At 41.4% G+C, this 18,610-nt stretch overlaps 1 protein-coding gene across 1 annotated transcript in view; it reads left to right on the top strand.

The window, feature by feature from the left end:
* LOC137628916 (nuclear valosin-containing protein-like) overlaps positions 1–18,610 on the top strand; it is a 63,987-nt gene that overhangs the window by 23,423 nt on the left and 21,954 nt on the right. The window contains exons 4-6 of the mRNA XM_068360200.1: positions 5,642–5,703; positions 11,457–11,508; positions 16,442–16,585. Of these exons, the coding sequence (XP_068216301.1) occupies positions 5,642–5,703; positions 11,457–11,508; positions 16,442–16,585 (258 nt within the window). The remainder of the gene's footprint in view (positions 1–5,641; positions 5,704–11,456; positions 11,509–16,441; positions 16,586–18,610) is intronic.

Genomic DNA, 18,610 nt, shown 5'->3' with positions numbered 1-18,610 from the left:
CACCCCGTCTGTTGCCGCACCTGCTGCCGTAGACCCTAAATGGGTGTTGCTGCAGGACATGCAGTCAAAGCTTGCGTCCTTGATGGAGGACTTTAATGCGGATAAGGTTGCTGCTGAACCTTCTCGCCAACAACCATCCAAGCGGTCTGTTGTGCGTCCTGTTGACGCTGAGGTAGCTTTCTCGCGTCTACCAGTTGGGGTTGTACCTCCACCGATGCGACCCAGTGTGAGTTGCCAGCCGCACGTTGACGTTAGGCGACGCACGGAGGTGGTTGATGACGTTCAGGACGTTCATCAACCATCAGAGGTGACTTGTTTTGACGCGGTGCGTCAACCTCCGCAACCCGGTATGGTGTTGACTGCACAACCCAGACGGTCTAAACAGTCTCGGGTGGACGCTGTGCGTCCTCGCGCACCCATGGTTGTTGACAGTTCCCAGACTGTGCAGCAGTTCCATGACGCTGCGTCCGGCTCCGTCACGCATGCACCAGTGCGACCGGACTCGGCGAGTCAAACGTTGCCCACTCCTTTGCCGTTTCCTCATCAGTTATCGGATGAGGAACCATCAGATGAGGACGTTGCTGAACCACTAGAGGATCAACCTTCAGAACTTGATGAGCCTAAGGCAACTCAACCATCCTTGGACTTTAGAAAAGTCATGGCTGTATTTAAGGAGTTGTTCCCTGACCACTTTGTTTCTGTGGCTCCGCGTTCGCCGCCGTCAGAGTTTGTATTAGGCGTGCCTGCTACCGTACCTGCCTTTACTAAACTCGTTCTCTCTCGCTCATCCAAGAGAGCTTTGCGGCTGTTGGGAGATTGGTTAGAAACCAAGAAGAGTTTAGGAAAGACAGCATTTGCCTTTCCCCCATCTAAACTCTCGTCTAGATCGAGCGTCTGGTATGCCACGGGAGAAGTTCTCGGCTTGGGAGTTCCTGCCTCTGCCCAGGGCGACTTCTCAAGTCTTGTAGACTCTCCTCGCCGCCTTGCCATGAGACGCTCGAAGATTTGTTGGTCACCATCGGACCTGGACCACCTTCTTAAAGGTATATTTAGGGCTTTCGAAGTCTTTAACTTCCTAGACTGGTGCTTAGGAGCCCTGAGCAGGAAAATCTCTTCTGCAGATAAGGATGTTTCCTTGCTCATTATGTCCTGCATGGACAAGGCCGTCCGTGATGGGTCCAACGAGCTTGCCGCCTCATTTACGTCCGGAGTCCTGAAGAAGCGAGAGTCTCTATGTTCTTTCCTGTCTGCTGGAGTGACGCCATGCCAAAGATCTGAGCTACTCTTTGCTCCCCTTTCCAAGTGCCTGTTTCCTGAAGTCTTGGTTAAGGAAATTGCCTTGTCTTTAGTTCAGAAGGACACCCACGATCTAGTTGCGTCCTCGGCTCGCAAAGCTCCCCCTTTGCCTACTTTGTCTGCTAGACCGAGGATAGACACTCCAGCGTCTCGCTTTATTCCGCCCTTTCGTGGCAGAGCCTCCAGCAGGGGAGGTGCTCGTGCCGAAGGGAAGCGAGGGAAGAGGAAAGGATCCAAGTCCTCTAAGGGCAGAGTCTGACTGCCCGCAACTTCAGACAGCAGTAGGAGCCAGACTCAAGAACTTCTGGCAAGCCTGGGAGAAGAGAGGCGCAGATCAACAATCTGTGAGGTTACTCAGAGAGGGGTACAAAATCCCTTTTGTACGCAAACCCCCTCTAGCGACGTCCCCCATCGATCTCTCTCCCAGGTACAGAGAGGAAGAAAAGAGACAAGCCCTGAAACTGGAAGTGTTTCTTTTGCTAGAGAAGGGAGCGGTGGTCAAAGTCTCGGACCTTCAATCACCGGGGTTTTACAACCGTCTCTTCCTAGTATCAAAGAAGACAGGTTGGAGACCGGTGCCAGACGTCAGTGCTCTGAATGTGTTTGTCATAAAGACGAAGTTTTCCATGGAGACCACAAAGTCAGTCTTAGCAGCGGTCAGAAAGGAAGACTGGATGGTCTCGCTAGACCTAAGGGACGCCTACTTCCACATCCCCATTCACTCAGACTCCCAACCTTTTCTGAGATTCGTCTTCGAAGATGTGGTTTACTAGTTTCGGGCCCTGTGCTTTGGCCTAAGCACAGCTCCTCTCGTATTTACGAGGCTGATGAGGAATGTGGCCAAATTCCTCCACTTATCGGACATCCGAGCCTCCCTTTATTTGGACGACTGGCTTCTCAGAGCCTCTTCCAGTCGTCGCTGTCTGAAGGATCTCAAGTGGACTCTAGATCTGACCAAGGAATAGGGACTCCTAGTCAATTTGGAAAAGTCGCAGCTGGTCCCATCCCAAACTATTCTGTATTTAGGGATGGAGATTCACAGTCAAGCTTTTCGGGCTTTTCCGTCGGCCCCCAGAATAGATCAAGCCCTGCTCTCCATCCAAAAGATGCTGAAGAAAGAACGCTGCTCAGTCAGGCTGTGGATGAGTCTGGTAGGGACGCTGTCATCCCTGGAGCAATTTGTTTCACTAGGAAGACTACACCTCCGTCCTCTTCAATTCCATCTGGCTTTTCACTGGAAAAAGGACAAGACGCTAGAGGCGGTCTCGATCCCGATTTCCGAAAAGATCAAGTCTTGTCTGACTTGGTGGAAGGACAATATCAACCTAAGAGAGGGTCTTCCCCTGGCTGTTCAGATACCCAACCACGTTCTCTTCTCGGACGCATCGGACTTGGGCTGGGGCGCGACGCTGGACGGTCGGGAATGCTCAGGTCTGTGGAACTCGAGTCAGAGGAGCATGCATATCAACTGCAAGGAGCTGTTGGCAGTTCATCTGGCCTTGAAAAGCTTCGAGTATCTCCTTCGAGGCAAAGTGGTGGAAGTAAACTCGGACAACACCACGGCCTTGGCGTACATCTCCAAACAAGGAGGTACCCACTCACTGACGTTGTACGAGATCGCAAGGGACCTGCTCATCTGGTCAAAAGGTCGAGGCATCTCCCTAGTAACGAGGTTCATCCAGGGCGACTTGAACGTCCTAGCAGATTGTCTCAGTCGGAAAGGGCAAGTAATTCCAACAGAATGGACCCTCCACAAGGATGTGTGCAAGAGACTTTGGGCCACTTGGGGTCAACCCACCATAGATCTCTTTGCAACCTCGCTGACCAAGAGGCTTCCAATCTATTGCTCTCCAGTCCCGGACCCAGCAGCAATACATATAGATGCCTTCCTCCTAGATTGGTCACATCTGAATCTCTACGCATTCCCACCTTTCAAGATTGTCAACAAGGTACTGCAGAAGTTCGCCTCTCACGAAGGGACAAGGTTGACGTTAGTTGCTCCCCTCTGGCCCGCGAAAGAATGGTTCACCGAGGTACTTCGATGGTTAGTAGACGTTCCCAGAAGTCTTCCTCTAAGAGTAGACCTTCTACGTCAGCCACACGTAAAGAAGGTACACCAAAGCCTCCACGCTCTTCGTCTGACTGCCTTCAGACTATCGAAAGACTCTCGAGAGCTAGAGGCTTTTCGAAGGAGGCAGCCAGTGCGATTGCTAGAGCAAGGAGAGCGTCTACCATTAGAGTCTACCAATCGAAGTGGGAAGTCTTCCGAGACTGGTGCAAGTCAGTTTCTGTATCCTCAACCAGTACCTCTGTAGCCCAAATAGCTGATTTTCTCTTATACCTGAGAAAAGGACGATCCCTTTCAGCTACAACTATCAAGGGCTACAGAAGCATGTTGGCATCGGTCTTCCGGCATAGAGGCTTAGATCTTTCAAACAATAAAGATCTGCAAGGCCTCCTTAAGTCTTTTGAGACCACTAAGGAGCGTCGTTTGGCTACTCCTGGGTGGAATTTAGACGTGGTACTAAGATTCCTCATGTCAGACAGGTTTGAGCCTTTACAGTCAGCCTCCCTGAAAAATCTCACTCTTAAGACTCTTTTCCTGGTATGCTTAGCCTCGGCTAAAAGAGTCAGTGAGATTCATGCCTTCAGCAAGAACATCGGATTTTCGTCGGAAAAAGCTACTTGTTCGCTGCAACTTGGTTTTCTAGCCAAAAATGAGCTACCTTCTCGGCCTTGGCCTAAATCTTTCGATATTCCCAGCTTATCGGAGATCGTAGGCAATGAACTAGAAAGAGTCTTATGCCCTGTTAGAGCTCTTAAGTTCTATTTAGATCGTACTAAACCTTTACGAGGCCAATCTGAAGCTTTATGGTGTTCAGTTAAGAAACCATCCTTGCCTATGTCAAAGAATGCCTTGTCATACTTTATCAGATTGTTAATACGAGAAGCTCATTCACATCTGAGTGAGGAAGACCGATCTTTGCTTAAGGTTAAGACGCACGAAGTTAGAGCTGTAGCAACTTCCGTGGCCTTTAAGCAAAATAGATCTGCAAAGTATAATGGACGCAACCTATTGGAGAAGCAAGTCAGTGTTCGCGTCATTTTACTTAAAAGATGTCCAGTCTCTTTACGAGAACTGCTACACACTGGGACCATTCGTAGCAGCGAGTGCAGTAGTGGGTGAGGGCTCAACCACTACAATTCCCTAATTCCATATCCTTTTAATCTGTCTCTTGAAATGTTTTTAATGTTGTTTTTATGGGTTGTCCGGAAGGCTAAGAAGTCTTTCGCATCCTGGTTGATTTGGCGGGTGGTCAAAGTCATTTCTTGAGAGCGCCCAGATTAGGGGTTTGATGAGGTCCTGTTGTATGGGTTGCAGCCCTTGATACTTCAGCTCCTAGAGGTCTGTCAGCATCCTAAGAGGATCGCGAGGCTCCGTAAGGAAGACGTACTTACAAGGCAGAGTAATCGTCTAAGTCGACTTCCTTACCAGGTACCTATTTATTTTGTTTTTTGTTATATTGATAACTTCCAAAATGAAATAAAAACTCTTAGCTTGTAAGATGTAAACATATTTAACTGGTCTCTACCCACCTCCTTGGGTGTGAATCAGCTATTATATATTCACCGGCTAAGTTAAATATTTAAAAATGATATTTTAATTATAAAATAAATTTTTGAATATACTTACCCGGTGAATATATAAATTAAACGACCCTCCCTTCCTCCCCAATAGAGACGCAGTGGGATGAGAAGAAATTGAGTCTTTGTTTACATCGAGTATGGTATCTGGCCGACAGTTGGCGCTGGTGGGCACACCCGCAACCTGTATAGCGATCGCTGGCGAGTTTTTACTGTTTTTTGTCTGTCGAGCAACAGAGTTGCAGCTATTATATATTCACCGGGTAAGTATATTCAAAAATTTATTTTATAATTAAAATATAATTTTTATTTTTTTTCTCAGCAAAGGCTCATTGAAATCATGTCGAGAGATTGCATGCAGTTCAGACTGTAATGTCTGATGAATATAAATATCATAGTATGTTCTTGATACTTTTAATTACTTCAGATTTTCTTTTTAATTTGGTTTAAAAAAGCAGCTGTTTTCTTAGGGTTTAAAAAAAACTGATGTTTAATTAGTTTAAAACACTGTGCTAGTGTTTTCAGTTATTGCTTTGAAAGCCGAGCTTGGTTTTTTTTTTATAGTTTTGATTGAAAACGGTCGGTTTCATGAAGAACCAGTAGCTGAAGTTTTTTGCCTGGTTTCTGAAACAAGTCGTTTGTCCGTTATCCTAACCTCGAGCAGATGGTTTCAGCTTCATTTATTACTTGTTTCTTTCAGGTCAACGGCAGCATGAATGACACTTTGAAGAACATGTACAAGGCAAAGAGCTCTACTCCCAGGTAATTGGATGTCATTTATGTTTAATATTATTCCATCTGCTCACTTACAGAAAATGCTTTAATAATGTTGCAGTGAAATGTATTAGAAAAACAATACAGTATATGATAGACCTTGAAAGGGCAAAGAGTTGCTGGACATGTCCTCATCACACAGACTTGCTTTGCGCTAATACTGAAATGATAGAAAACAGTTGAACACAAAGAAAGAAAGCTTTAAAGGCCAGATGCACAAACATACGTTCGAACAGGACAGCGTTTTGAGTTACAATGACATAACCTGTGGAAGCTAGACCCTCTCCACCCAATGCTCTGGTGGAGAGAAGCTGCCAGATCCTAGATAACTTTCCATCAGTCGTCTCCAGCTCACGCTAAAGTTAACCACGTTTAAATGACTTGGATCTGTATACAGTACCTGGGAAAAATACATCTTATTTAAAGAAAATTTTATAAGTTGGAGCACCATCAAGTTCTGATTGTTTTTTGATACTTTAACCAAATGGGCACCATCATGTTCTCATGGTTTTTGGTACTCTAACCAAATCACAAATAAGAAAACTGGAATTTCAAGTCTTATTGAACATTTGTAAAATAAAAAAAGGTTTTTTTTGGTAGCATCAAATATCAAATCTTGGAATGGCTAGTGAAGATAAGCTTTGACAGAAACAGAGTTATTTTTAAACTTACGAAAGGTAATAAAATTTTGAGACTTAATGATGAAATTCAGCTGAGAATTAGAAATGATTGTAGGGAGTTTTGTGAGTCTGAGCTCTTCTTTCCCATAAAATTAAAAGATGAATCTCAAGATGGCATGAAGAGTACAGTACAGTGAGGCCTCGTTATTCGCGATTGTAATATTACAGACACAGATACGTAAAGTGAATTTATTCGAATAGATACTGCACTAGGGTGGGCTAACTCCTAACCTAAAATGTCATTGACTCTTACCACGAGCAGGTGCCAGAGCTGATGATTAACACAGTAAATACGGCTTAATAATGTTTTAATTTGGTTTATAAAACAGTTTATAATCATATGTACAGTGTACAGCACATTTGCACACATGTACACTACATACTGGACACAGTAAGCTTACAGTACAGTACTGTATTGTGCTAATATAAAGTGTACTGAGTCGTCATCATCCAGTTTCTGTTCTGTATAGCAAAAGTTGTTCCTATCTAGTAATACTGTATTGTAACCTAATACTCACTGATACTGTAGTGTATATTACTTTAATATATATACAGTAATATTGCTACAGTACAGCTTAACTGTACTTACTGTAAATGTTCGGTGTTTTCGTTCACACAAGTAGCCTACGCCGCTAACAACGCAACTTTTTATGTGTTGTCCCTTGCGCAGTATGTTACTGTATATCTATTCTTTCCTAAACAGAAAGACAGCTTATTTTATAAACAAAAACTATACGAATCTCGATGATAATTGTTTCTTTTAAATGGAACAAAAAATCTGCAAGTGTGTGTGTCTGGAATGAATGAAATCTTTGTTTCTTTGGTGAGTCTCTATTGAGGATATGTGATTAAGCACCACAGACCTATATACTTTAAAATATTGTGCATGGGCAGCATGAAGGAAACTCCGGTTAACGTTATGCGATTCAACTCACAGTACAAGTGAATAAAATACGAGAGAAGTATTTCAAATAAAACTATTGAAATTAGTTCGGTAATTGGAAAATGATAGATCAAGTAATAATTGTTTCTTTTAGAAATATGAAATATCCTTCGGTAGCATGCGTTAATAATAAGGGAGTTACTTGATCCAAAAATTGAGGTTGACGACGGACTAAGCAGGGTTGATCAGCTGATTTGAATGTAAACAATACATAAGATTATAATTCGCTGTTTTTAATTATAAATGCGATACTAAAATGTGAATATTACATGCATTATTATTGGATACAATTAAGTGAAACACCAGGGAGAACAGGGGAAGAGAAGGAAGAAACAATATGACAAAGACACGAGACAGGGGGAGGCGGTAGCCAAGTTCCTTCTTCATGCACATCCCCTCTGCCAGATTTACGCTAATTCAAATAAATTAGCGAAATCAAGGAATTTGGCAAATGTGAGAAGTGAAAAATAGGAATGGGAATAGATGGAATGAGGGATAAGAAAGGGGTTTAGAATGATTAATAAGATGAAAATGACGGATGGAGGCTAGAAAAAAGATGAATAAAATTGCGAAAAATAGAGAGAATCAAGAGAGTTAGAAAGATACATTGTAGATGTGTGTGGGAGAGCAAAGTAAATGTACGAAAGGGATTTAGGAAGAAATTGGGAAAAGTATTAAGGATATAATAACAATAAGCGACGGGCAATGATAATGTAAAGGAGATATCATACTAATATGCATGATGGGTTATGTCAGTGAGGTAATTCCGTGAAAGTGAATGGTCATATCAGTGGGATGATATCGTGAAAGTGAATATAGGTTGATGATGGACCACGCAGGTTGGTCAGCTGATTCAAATGTAAACAATGCATGATTATAATTTGCTATGTTTTAAGTATAAAAATGATACTAAAACGTGAATATTACATGCATTGTTATTGGATACAGTTAAGTGAAACACCAGTTTAACCAAAATCTGATTTATTTCAAATATAGCTATAATTTCTTACCACAGTAGATGGATATATACTGCACAGAGAGACGTAGGTAGTTGCGCACAGCGCTCACAGTGTAAAGGAGAGCTGGCTATTTGAAATCATCGCCCGGCTTGAATTTTATCACGATTTTTATGAGAATTTTTATTTAATAGGTATTGCATAGGCTATCCCAATGCTGTGGCCAACTATTAGGAATGAAATTCTTAATAGCGAAAAACCAAAACTGCCATTAACGATGTCCGACTGTATTATAGAGAGGAAGTTTAGCAGAACTTTGTGTCATAACTGCCAAGGATTCTTATCTATGCTACTGAAGGATGGCCTAGGCAATTAAGTGCCCTTACAAATAATGTAATCATATTACTGGTCGATAACTGCCAAGGATTCATATCTGTGCTACTGAATGGTGGCTAAGACAATTAAGTGCCCTTACAAATAATGTAATCAGATTACTGGTCGATAATTGTTTAGAGGGTTGCTCGTGAGTGGCAGAGGCAAGGCTAAGACTAGAGAGAACCAGACAATGGCTGTTGACGGTTCAGCTGTTAGACTATATGTTCTCCAAAACACTACATCCTTATTTCATAAGGACAGCAATGATGTGGGCACTAGTGCCACTACTTCAGTGAAAGATATTGGCCTACGAGTGAGTAGCTTACTTGGGTCCCACAATTTACGCGTTTCAGGGTTGTGGTGGCATATGTGGTAACATCCCTGACTGGATTTTTTGGGGGTTCGAGCCCCACTCAAACTCATTAATTTCTTTGGTTGGTGCAACCTCACAATCCTTTTGAGCTAAGGATGGGGGATTTGGGGGAGCCTGTAGGTCTGCTGAGTCATTAGCAGCCATTGTCTGTCACTCCTTGGTCTTAGCTTGGGTGGAGAGAGGGTCTTGGGTGCTGATCTTATGTATATATGGTCAATCTCTGTGGCATTGTCCTACTTGATAGGGCAAAGTCACTGTCCCTTGTCTCTGCCATTCATGAGAGGCCTTTAAACCTTTAAACCATGTCAACTTGAAGAGCTTTGCAAAGCTGTACTCGCTTTTTAACCTTATAGTATACCTACGTTCCATTGCTGAACCTCTTTACTTTTATCTTAATTATGCAACTTTGGGGTTTTCCCCAAGTTTTATTTACGGGTTAAATGGCCTCCCAGGACATGGTGCTGGAGAATCTAAGACATGTTTAGAGTCAGATTGGGTTTTCTTTGGCATTTGATCGTGGAAGTTGTTATAGTAATTCATTTAAGTTTTGAATATTGCCAAAAAATAAAAAAAAAGAACGAGTACTCTGTTATATAGGTTTTGCCAAAGAAGTAATGTTATCAAAAAGGATAAGACAAGGACAGGATTTATTATTATTACTTGCTAAGCTACAACCCTAGTTGGAAAAGCAGGATACTATAAGTCCAGGGGCTCCACCAGGGAAAAAAGCTCAGTGGGGAAAGGAACTAGGAAAAATAAAATATTTTAGGAAAAGTAACAACATTGAAATAAACATTTCCCATATAAATTATAAAATGTTTAAACAAAACAAGAGGAAGAGAAATTAGATATAGAATAGTGTTCCCGAGTGTACCCTCAAGCAAGAAAACTATAACCCTAGACAGTATGAGACCATGGTACAGAGGCTATGGCACTACCTAAGATTAGAGAACAATGGTTTGATTTTGCAGTGTCCTTCTCTTAGAAGAACTGCTTACTATAGCAAAAGAGTCTTTTCTATCTTTACCAAGAGGTAAGTGGGTAAAGAATTGTTTGGTAATCTCAGTGTTGTCAGATGTATGACGACAGAGGAGATTCTTGTAAGAATTGCCCAGACTACTCGGTGTATGTATAGGCAAAAGGAAAATTAACTGTAACCAGAGGGAAGGATCCAATGTAGTACTGTCTAGTCAGTCAAAGGACCCCATAACTACCTAGTGGTAGTATCTTAACGGTTGGCTGATACCCTGGCCAACCTAAATGAATTACTATAAAAACTTTCACTACCTACTACCTACCTGTCATTAGTGAATAAGAACAACAGAAACAGGGTGACGAATCTGTAGCATTGAGATTCTAGGACACGTCAGCCTCCTAGAATTAGTAGTTAGGAAAGTAGAGCAGGGAAAACAGTGTACTGTATGAATGATTTTCAGGTATTATTAGATTATTATTATTATTACTAGCTAAGCGACAAACCAAGTTGCATAAGCAGGAACCCATAAGACCAAGGATTCCAGCAGGGAAAATAGCTCAGGAGGGAAGGAAATAAGGTAATAAATAAACTATATGCGAAGTATTGAATAAAGAATATGAAATATCTTAACCCTTTTACCCCCAGGCTCTTTGGAAATTTCCAACCCTTAACCCCCAAGGGGTTATTTTTTTCCCAGCACATTTTGCAGTATATTTTCTTTAAATTGCTCTAACAGCCTTAATTTTTGTCATAGAGAGGTCAGGTTGGTCTCATTCTCTTGGAAAATGCCTGAATTTTCTCAAAAAATTATCAAAAATATAAAAAAAAAAAATTTTATAGCATTTTTTTGCAAGGACGTACCGGTACGTCCATGGGGGTAAAGGGATGAGTTTTGTGAAACGTACCAGTACGTCCTTTGGGGGTAAAAGGGTTAAGATTAGTAACAACATTAAAAGTGATATGTCATAAATAAACTATAAACAGAGACTAATGTCAAAATGTTCAACATGAAATCATTTGTTATTAATGTCATCTATGTTACTAATCAGGCATAAGCACTCGAGATTCTAGTTGTTATGTGAAGAGAGTTCAGATTGTAAAGTTCTTAGGTAAGATATAGGATATTTTGTATTGGTAAAACAATATTTGGATGGTCAAAATGTTTTGTCTCTTATTTTGGCTGGTAATCTTTTAGCGAGTGAGATAAGAATTTAACAGTAAAGGAAAGTGCGTTGGGAAATGATATAGACCAAATGTTGTTTCTTGTCTGAAGAAGTGTAAATTTGATCTTGAGAGTACAGTATATTACTCTTTACAACAAAACGGACAAAATACCGTTTGGATGCAATTTTCTAAAGAATTTGTTATATGCTGTTCCTAGTTTATTTTTCTGTTTAATTATGGTGATTTCATTTCTTTGTTTTCTCTTTTCTTCCAGAAAAAATGATGTCAATGGAGTTGGAAAGTTTAGTCAAGACAATGACCGAAAGGTGGGTATTTATATTTTGTTTTTATAGATTTGATATGTACGTAAATAATTCAAAGCTTTCTTATATTGAATTATTTAGATATCCCTTGTCTGGAGCATATTACTGTAGCTACATATCAGATTTCAATGTGGAAAAATGGTCTTAAATTCTTCATTGTTATTTATGTTAGATTTACACTACTTTATTATTTAACATCACTTTATTTAGTGAGAATGTTTTTGCCTGAAAACCAATCTCAGAAGAGCACTTCGTGACGTAGCCTGCAAATTTTTTCGAGTATGTAATTATATGAAACATTGATTTGAAGGGAGGAATTTCAGTACTTGAATAGGTTAGCTCGTCTCATTCGGGAAGTTGTATGCAACCTGGTACTTTTTTTCTTTTTTAGCCGATAGAAAAGGGGGATGTAGAAAGAATGACAGCAGTTAACTAGCTAACCATGATTGGGAATAGTTTGGAATGTTTAAGTATTAGTAAGAGTACTGTAAAGTATGGTTTAGCCATAATTTTATTGATATAAAGGTATATTTTATGTGTTGTGATTTTAAAGTTAGCATAGGTACAGTTTAGAACTTAACTGAAATTTCACTTATTAAAAGAGCCCTTAAATAGATATTCATAGTTTTGTGTTCACAGTCGTGAACTTCAGGAAAAATTAATCATATCTTATCCGGTAAATTCCATTTGTTCCAACAAATACAAACCCTATGTTATGTATAGGGATATACTTTCGGCAAAGCTGAAAGACGAGCCATGATAATTTTAGCGAGGGCTAACCACCCCAACTGCTAGTAATCGGGTTGGGGTAGGGGTAGCTGGCTACCCCTGCTCACTCACACACCTGGGCTGAGTAACCACTTCTCTTTCTGGCTCGGTAGAGGATGGTCGTACTGCCTATCTCTTCCGCTTTAGACTTGCCTTGTTTACTAATTGTTTGTGCTTTGTCTTTTCAAGTGTGCATGTGGTTTTCTTGAGTCCCATATCTACCTTTCCTGGTTCCAAAGGCTGCTCTTGTGGTACCTTCATTTCCGCCATGGAGACAGACCCCCACCTGCTGTGTCCGGCTTGCCAGAGCCGCTGGTGTTCACGGGATGACACCTGTCCGGGGTTTGGGCAGCGTAAGAAGAAGTCTAAGGGCTATTCTTTGCCTTTGGTGTCATCCTCGAAATCGAAGAAACGGCGGTCCTCTTCTTCAGCCCCCAATCTCCTCCCGTAGCTATTTCTTAGCTGGTTCTCTCTGGGGAATGGTCGAGTAGCAGCGCAGCCCTGGTTACGCCAGGCCTACCTCGTAGGTCAACAGACTTTACTGACTCCTCTAGTGAGTCGATCCTGCACCTTCCTCTGGGGAGCGCCTGGTCGATATTTAACCATTTGTCTTTTCGCCCATCAATGGACGTTGATGCCCCCCCCCCCCTTTCTAAGGACGTCCTCTTCGGATTCCTTCAGTTATGGGAAGAGAGGAGAGACTTCTTCCTCTTTGAGGGCTAACCCTTCTCCTGTGGGAGCAGGCGCTGCTGCCCATCAATCAGACTTCTGGTTCCCTGCGATCGACGCCAAAGACATTGCTACTCCACCTGGGGCAGTGGAAGAGCAGAGTCTGAGGCATGTTTCCCCTCTGGGGGAAAGAGAACTACTCATGAGCAGTCTCCCTTCGCCTATGCTTATCCCCCAAGAGCGGGGCCGGAGCTGAATCCTAGGCAATGTCCTCCTTCGGGAGGACAAACCTCTTCTTTGGGAGAGGAGGCTTCCGAGCTTCGTGCGCAGTCTCTCCCTTGCGCAGTTTCTGCAAGACATTCCCCTTCAGAGGAATGTCAGGTGAGGGAGTTTCTATCTGTGTGTCACTCCGGGTGTGCTTCTCCCCCTCGGGTTCAAGTCACATTAACCCTTCAGGGTCTCGTGACGGTCTCGCAGTGGGCTTGCATGACCCCAAGCCTTCAGGCTCTCGCTACCCGGGACCTTCGGGCTCTGGTTATGTAGAGCCTTCGGGCTCTTGTAACCCGGAACCTTCCGATCCTCGTCACGCTGAGCCTTCGGGTTCTTTTGGCCTGAAACCTTTGGGTTCCCGTTGCCTTGAGCTTTCGGGCTCTTGCAACCCTGTGCCCTTGGGCTCTCGTGTCTCTCATCATGCTGAACCTTTGTGTTCTCGTGGCCCGGAACCCTTGGGTTCCCATTGCATAGAACCTTTGGGTTCCCATTGCGCAGAGCCTTTGGGTTCCCATTGCGTAGAGCCTTTGGGTTCCCATTGCGTAGAGCCTTCGGGCTCTCGCAACCGTGGTTACGCTGAGCCTTTGGGGTCTTGTGATCGGCGTGACGCTGAGCCTTTGGGCTCTCGTGATCAGTGTCACGCTGAGCCTTTGGGCTCTCGTGATCGGTGTCACACTGAGCCTTTGGGCTCTCGTGACCCACGTTACGCTGAGCCTTTGGGCTCTCTTAACCTCTGTTATGTTAAGCCTTACGGCTCTCATAACATAGTCTTCAAACTCTTGTCACTCTGAGCCTTTGCGCTCGCATAACCCTCCTTGTCACATTGAGCCTTCAGGTTCTCATGACAGGTGTTACGCTGAGCCTGTGGGCTCTCTTTGCGCCGGTTACGCTGGGCCCCTGGGCTCTTGTAACCCTCGCTACTGGGAGTTTTTACGTTCCATGAGTTCCCCCCCCCCCTCTGGGTTTGGTCATCTTGCGCCTCCTTGGTCCTATGCCGCATCACATGGTAGACCAGCGTTGTGTGACGTGGCAGCAGCGGATCAGGGTTTACCACTCTGTGAGACCTGTCCCATCACACAGCGCCAACCATTCCAACTGCACCTTTCTCGTCCCTGGTATTTCTAATTTGTATTTTTCCTAACTTACAAACTTGTAGCTATTTATACAAATTGGCCCTCCAGCCTTGTTCCCCAAGAAGACCTGCCAGAAAGCAAAAGTGTTTGCTCAGCCTAGATGTGTTAGTGAGCGCGGTAGCGCGTTACCCCCCATGGTAAAATTATCATGGCTCGTCAAAGCTTCGCCGAAAGTATATCGCTATAAATAGCTCCAGGTTTGTATGTTAGGGAAAGATACAAATTACTTATAAATTTGTCATTTTTTTTTTCTGTTTATTTCATCTTATGTCCATTTTAATTGTAATTGATATCTTGTTAACAATCAGTAGTAGAAAATTTTGCTACAGTAAATTATAATTTTTCTTACTATTTGTATACAGAATTACTTCTTAGATATCTCTCGATAGTTTAGTTGGAAATAAGATGAGAGACGTAACAAATGTTATATCTCCTTTGAGGTATAACATGATTGCCCAAAAGTGGGAGACTGCTCTTTGTCGTCTCTGCATTGGTCACGCTCGTTTGACACCCGAGTTTCTGATGACTGGCCAACACCAGCTGTATTGTGACGACTATTTGGTACCTTTGACAGTGAGGCATTTGTTGACCAAATGACCCACTTTTAGCACTGTAAGAAATAGATATTTGTTTGACGCTCGAGGTTAGGCTGGCAGGTTCATCCTTGCTAAGGTTCTTGGGTAGGATGTGTTGTCTTATGCTAGTGGTATTTTAAAATTTATTTCCGAAGCAGGTCTTCTAAAAGCTATTTAGATTTTATAAGGTCATCTTCACTTATATAGAAGTGAATATTCTATTATTCCTCATGTATAACGAAACGATGTTGTTATGACCTTCGATGTCAGGGTGCCAGAGAACTCTAAAACATTCAATCGGAATTGGTCATTTGCTGATAATCCTTTTCTCTATAATTTGGATCAACAGACATTTAAATATGTTTGTTTATGCTGGAGTCCATGTTGTGTGTATCAAAAATAGAGGGTTGGGCATGAATGTAAAGAGAGTTCTGTATGAGAAAATGATTGTACCAACTGTGATGTATGGATCGGAGTTGTGGGGAATGAAAGTGACGGAGAGACAGAAATTGAATGTGTTTAAGATGAAGTGTCTTGAGTATGGCTGGTGTATCTCGAGTAGATAGGGTTAGGAACGAAGTAGTGAGGGTGAGAACGGGTGTAAGTAATGAGTTAGCAGCTAGAGTGGATATGAATGTGTTGAGGTGGTTTGACCATGTTGAGAGAATGGAAAATGACTCTGCTAAAGAAGGTGATGAATGCAAGAGTTGATGGGAGAAGTACAAGAGGAAGGCCAAGTTTTGGGTGGATGGATGGAGTGAAGGAAGCTCTGGGTGATAGGAGGATAGATGTGAGAGAGGCAAGAGAGCATGCTAGAAATAGGAATGAATGGCGAGCGATTGTGATGCAGTTCCGGTCGGCCCTGCTCCTTCCTCCGGTGCCTTGGATGACTGCGGAGGTAGCAGCAGTAGGGTATTCAGCGTTACGGAGCTTCATCTGTGGTGGATAACGGGGGAGGGTGGGCTGTGGCACCCTACCAGTACCAGCCGAACTCGGTTGAGTCCCTTGGCAGGCTGGAAGGAACGTAGAGAGGAGAGGTTCCCTTTTTTGTTTCATTTGTTTGATGTTGGCTACCCCCCAAAATTGGGGGAAGTGCCTTGGTATATGTATGGATATTCCTTTGTTAATTATGAAACAAAACGTCAATGTAAGTAGGTTGACACGTTATGTCATTGCTCATTGTAAAATAGGTTTCGATTCCTGATCCTGACAGCAATTTTTTGGGCGTATAAAATCTTGAAATGTTCTTATTTTGGGCTTATATAATCATAATACTGTATAGTTTTTTTGGCTTATAAAATCTTAAGATATTAATTTTTAGGCTTATAGATTCTTAAATTGGTCATGGTTTGGCTTATAAAAACTTAAATTAATAAAGAAAACAGGGAAAAGATGAAAAAATATACAATAGATTTCTGCATCTGCTTCCTGTTTTTTTCAGCTACAGTGTTTAAATCTTTCTTCAGAGTCGAAAAAAATGTGCTAGAAATTTATCTTAATCCTTTATTTTAATCTCTTCAGAGTTCAAGAAAGAAGAAGAAGCGGGAGAGGGAGAGGGACGAAGATATAGAGGAGGCAATTATTAAGAAGAAGAAGAAACAGAAACTTCCAGAGCATTCCGCTATAACTTTTGAGAAAATGGCTGGAATTGACTCCCTCAAAGATGTGAGTGCAATTTGATGATCCTTTTTGTGATTGTTTTTTTTTTTTTTTTTAAATCTAATCCTTTTCATAATCATTTTTATGGAATGGGATGCTTATCATAATTTTTTGTGTGGAATCTGATCTGTTTTTCTTAATTGGTTTTTATATCATTAGATGTTTTTTCATGCTGCTTGAGAAAGCAAAATCTGTATGTCCTAAGCATTTGAAAATTCAGCAATTTTTTTTAGTGGTAAGAATCATTTTAGAAAGATAAACCAATTTACAAACGCCATCTTTGTGCCAGATATTTTATCATGACGATAATGTGTTTACAACTTTGTTAGAAGTTTCCAAGTAATTGTGTTTTTATTTTCAATTCATCTTTAATTTTGCTAAAAAATTGACCTATACTCTTATTTGCTGAGCTTATGATGAGTGAATGAGGGTATAATACTACCAGATTAAATACTATCCAATTTCAGTAACTCCTATCTTAACTAAAGACTTTGAATATCTGTTGTCCAAAGTGCTTAAATTATGTCTTATCTCCAGTCTTTAATTTACCTTTACAAGGACCTGGATGATTGCAGTGCTTCTTTTCCATTATCCAGTGTAACACAGGACTCTATAAAATCAGGTCACCAAGATTGTAATATTGGTGCTGCTTTCAACTGGGTTAATCATTAGGTTATTATTTTCATGCTTAGACAGATGGGAATTGATGGATTATTTTCTAGGGTTATTGAATATTTAAAATAGCGTAGAGTAGTTCTTGATGCGTACCATAGTAACGATAGGAATTTATTTTATGGTGATCCTCTAGTTAGCGTTCTTGGCCCTTTACACTACTGTACTCTACTTGTATTAAATATATGCACAATATGTAACTTGGCCCTGATGAAAACCTGTTGCTTATGCAGATGATGGTACTCACCGAGGATGATGGTACTCTCCCGTTGACCCTATCTTCTGATTAGGCTATAGACATGCGGTTGTTGAATCTCATAACGAAGATTTATCGGAAGTCTGTGTATGGTGCAAATTATAGCGAAGGAAATTATACCTTAACCCTTTTACCCCCAGGGTATTTGGAAATTTCCAACCCTTAACCCCCTGGGGTTAATTTTTTTTCAAGCACATTTTGCAGTATATTTTTTCCAAATTGCTCTAACAGCCTTAATATTCGTCATAGAGAGGTCAGGTTGGTCTCATTCTCTTGGAAAATGCCTGAAGTTTCTCAAAAAACTATCAAAAATATGCAAAAAAAAATTTAAATAGCAGTTTTTTGCAAGTACGTACCAGTACGTCCATGGGGGTAAAGGGATGAGTTTTGTGAAACGTACCAGTACGTCCTTTTGGGGGTAAAAAGGTTAACAGAACTCAAAGCATGATTTTTAGTAGGTTTTAGGCACTGGATCCTCAACTTACAAATTTAATAGGTCCCAAGAAGTTGTTTATAAGTTAAATTTTGTTAATTTTTAAAAAAGATTTTGCTTAGGGTAGGCGTAGCCTAGTACGCATCCCTACGAGTTTCAGCTGCAAAGTTCACCAAATAGTCCCTTTTTAATATTGCAAATGTTGTCTTACTGCATTGAATTGTATAATATTGTTTTATCACTGTATTTCATTATGAATGTTTGATACATTATCTGAGATTTATGATTTCACTTGGATTATTATTATTATTATTATTATTATTATTATTATTATTATTATTATTATTAAATGCTAAGCTACAACCCTAGATGGAAAAGCAGGATGCTAGAAGCCCAGGGGCCCCAACAGGGAAAATAGCCCAGTGAGAAAAGGAAATAAGGAAAAATAAAATATTTTAAGAATAGTAACAATATCAAAATAAATATTTCCTATTTAAACTATAGAAATTTTAACAAAACAAGAGGAAGAGAAGCTAAATAGAAAAGTGTGCCCGAGTGTACCCTCAAGCAAGAGAACTCTAACCCAAGGCAGTGTAAGACCATGGTACAGAGGCTATGGCACTACCCAAGAATAGAAAACAATGGTTTGATTTTGGAGTGTCCTTCTCCT

The sequence above is a fragment of the Palaemon carinicauda genome, chromosome 36 (genome assembly GCF_036898095.1).
Source record: "Palaemon carinicauda isolate YSFRI2023 chromosome 36, ASM3689809v2, whole genome shotgun sequence".
NCBI lineage: Eukaryota > Metazoa > Arthropoda > Malacostraca > Decapoda > Palaemonidae > Palaemon > Palaemon carinicauda.
This window is presented reverse-complemented; position numbering and strand designations above follow the sequence as displayed.